Source organism: Austrofundulus limnaeus, unplaced genomic scaffold (genome assembly GCF_001266775.1).
Source record: "Austrofundulus limnaeus strain Quisiro unplaced genomic scaffold, Austrofundulus_limnaeus-1.0 Scaffold2920, whole genome shotgun sequence".
Lineage (NCBI taxonomy): Eukaryota > Metazoa > Chordata > Actinopteri > Cyprinodontiformes > Rivulidae > Austrofundulus > Austrofundulus limnaeus.
The window spans coordinates 1,914-4,391 of NW_013955322.1; the positions used below are offsets into that span (position 1 = coordinate 1,914).

At 47.8% G+C, this 2,478-nt stretch overlaps 1 protein-coding gene across 1 annotated transcript; it reads left to right on the forward strand.

The window, feature by feature from the left end:
- Positions 1–6: 6 nt before the first annotated feature.
- LOC106511558 (heat shock protein beta-11) lies at positions 7–1,406 on the forward strand. Its single transcript, XM_014000316.1, has one exon. It carries the CDS (start codon positions 368–370, stop codon positions 980–982), a length of 615 nt encoding a protein of 204 aa, XP_013855770.1. The 5' UTR covers positions 7–367; the 3' UTR covers positions 983–1,406.
- The last annotated feature ends 1,072 nt before the right edge of the window (positions 1,407–2,478 follow it).

A 2,478-nucleotide genomic window follows, 5' to 3' on the forward strand; every position in this document is an offset into this window, starting at 1 on the left:
AGGTTCTGGTTCTGGTCGGGGTGTGTGAACTGGGTCTGAAGGTTCTGGTTCTGGTCGGGGTGTGTGAACTGGGTCTGAAGGTTCTGGTTCTGGTCGGGGTGTGTGAACTGGGTCTGAAGGTTCTGGTTCTGGTCGGGGTGTGTGAACTGGGTCTGAAGGTTCTGGTTCTGGTCGGGCTCAGACAGCTGCCACATGCCTGTAGGCTCAGCTTTGTTCTATTCCTGCTGCAGGACTAGAGTCTTAATAAAGCAGCTGAGCTGAAGCTGCTGGAAGGTTCTGGGGGCGGGGCCTGCAGCAGGGGGTGGGGTCAGGCTGTATAAAAGCAGCAGGGACAGACTCAGCAGCACATCTGAAGCAGACCTCCAGGATGTTGTGTCCCAGTGTCTTCACGGCGGCGGCCCCCGCCCACATGAGGCCCCTCCTGGACCCGTACTGGCCCATCCGCAGCCTCTGGCCCGAGAGCCGGCCGCTCTGCTTCCAGCTGGAGGAGATGATGATCCGCCACCTGCAGGAGGTGAGGCAGAGCCTGGAGTWCATGGAGAGGCTGCATCAGAGGATCTTTGAGGAGATGGACCACAGCTCCTTCACGGGGGGCTTCAAGCCCATCTCCTTCCAGGAGCTGGGGGGGGATGGCGGTGGCTTCGCCCTCAGCCTGGACACCACCCAGTTCTCCCCCGACSAGCTGTCCGTCAAACAGGTGGGCAGGAAGCTGAGGGTGAGCGGCAGGACGGAGCAGAAGCAGGAGGATGGGAGGGGCTCCTTCTCCCACCGGTGTCAGGAGTTCAGGCAGGAGTTCCACCTGCCGGAGGGCGTGGCCCCCGAGACCGTCACCTGCTCGCTAGTGGGGGGCCGGCTGCAGATACAGGCCCCCCGAGACAAACCCAAGACGGACGGCATAGAGAGGATCGTCCCCATCCACGTCAGCTCCGCCCCGGCCATCACTTCCTGCTCATCCACGGCCACGCCCTCTGAGAAAAACTGAACAGAGTGAGACGTCTCACCCAATAAGCGCTCTTTGTCTGCTCGTTTTCTGACAGAGCAGCAGCTGTTTCCTGTTTCACCTCAAGATGTTTAAACTGCTTCATCAGTCAAAACTTCTCTTCAATCTTAACGGTTCATTTCTTCATAAAATATTTCTATTGATTTTCCTTGAAACAAAAACAAAGTTTAAACCAACAGAAGTATTTTCATGACTTTTACATCTGTTAAAAGTTTATAAATATATAAAACTCTGATAGTGTATTAGTTTATAGTTAAAGTAATCCCTGTGTATAATGGTGAGATGTAAGTTTACACGTTAATTTTCTGAACCTCATCCTGATTGTTTCACTGATGGAAACAGGAAAACTGCAGTTTTACACTTTCTGTAAAATAATTCAGAATAAAAGTAATTTATTTACAAACTGCTCCTCAGGTTGTGTCTTTTTTTAATTAAATACAATAAAAACACATTTAAGAGACGTGTGACACCGGATGGACTGCTCCACGTCAACACAAAGTAAAGAGCAGAAACACTTTGTTCTGATGGACAGAAGAGCACAGACGAGTTCAGTTGAGGCTCTTTTTAATGGTAAATATCTTACCTGTCAGGTGGCCAGCTGTGGTGAAGCTGATCCTGTAGAGAAGTGTCAGGGACAGAAGAGCTGATGTGGCTTCATGCTCTCAGGTTTTAACCAGCACCGCCACTTCCTGCCAACATTACACACACCTGAGGCTTCATCAGGTGCTGCTGAGTGGGCGTGTACAGAACCTGAGGCAGAACCTGAGGCAGAACCTGAGGCAGAACCTGAAACCCTTTTTTTTTTGGACAAGCTTTAGCTTTTAGCACTGCTACCTTGTTTATTAAAAATCCTGAACAGACTCAGCTCCTTCACATTATATTAATAACAAACAGGAAGTTGTTAAATTAGCTTTAGCAAACAAACATGTTGTATGAGATTAGACTGAAATTRGCTTTTAGCTGTTGTTCCAAACAATGTCAGATTTTTTAAAAACTTTAGCTGCTTGCTTTGAGCCTTCGCAGTGAAAAACAGCTCCACAACACAAACACATGGTGGTAAATTTACAGAAATTATAAAAATCTAACAGTAAAGTAGCCACAACATAATGCAGATAGTCAGTCTGTCCACATTCAAAATCTTTCTGATGCATTTAAGAACATCTAATGTTGCCTTCAGCTGAACTGAAAAATTCACCTTTAGCACTTTTAAATCTACATGATGATTGTCTTTGAGGGTTAGAATCGTTTTTAAGACCACTGCTGCATGTCAGCAGGATGATAACAGGGTGTTAGCTGCACGTTAGCAGGATGATAACAGGGTGTTAGCTGCATGTTAGCAGGAAGATAACRGGGTGTTAGCTGCATGGTAGCAGGATGAAAACAGGGTGTTAGCTGCATGTTAGCAGGATGATAACAGGGTGTTAGCTGCATGTTAGCAGGATGATAACAGGGTGTTAGCTGCATGTTAGCAGGATGAT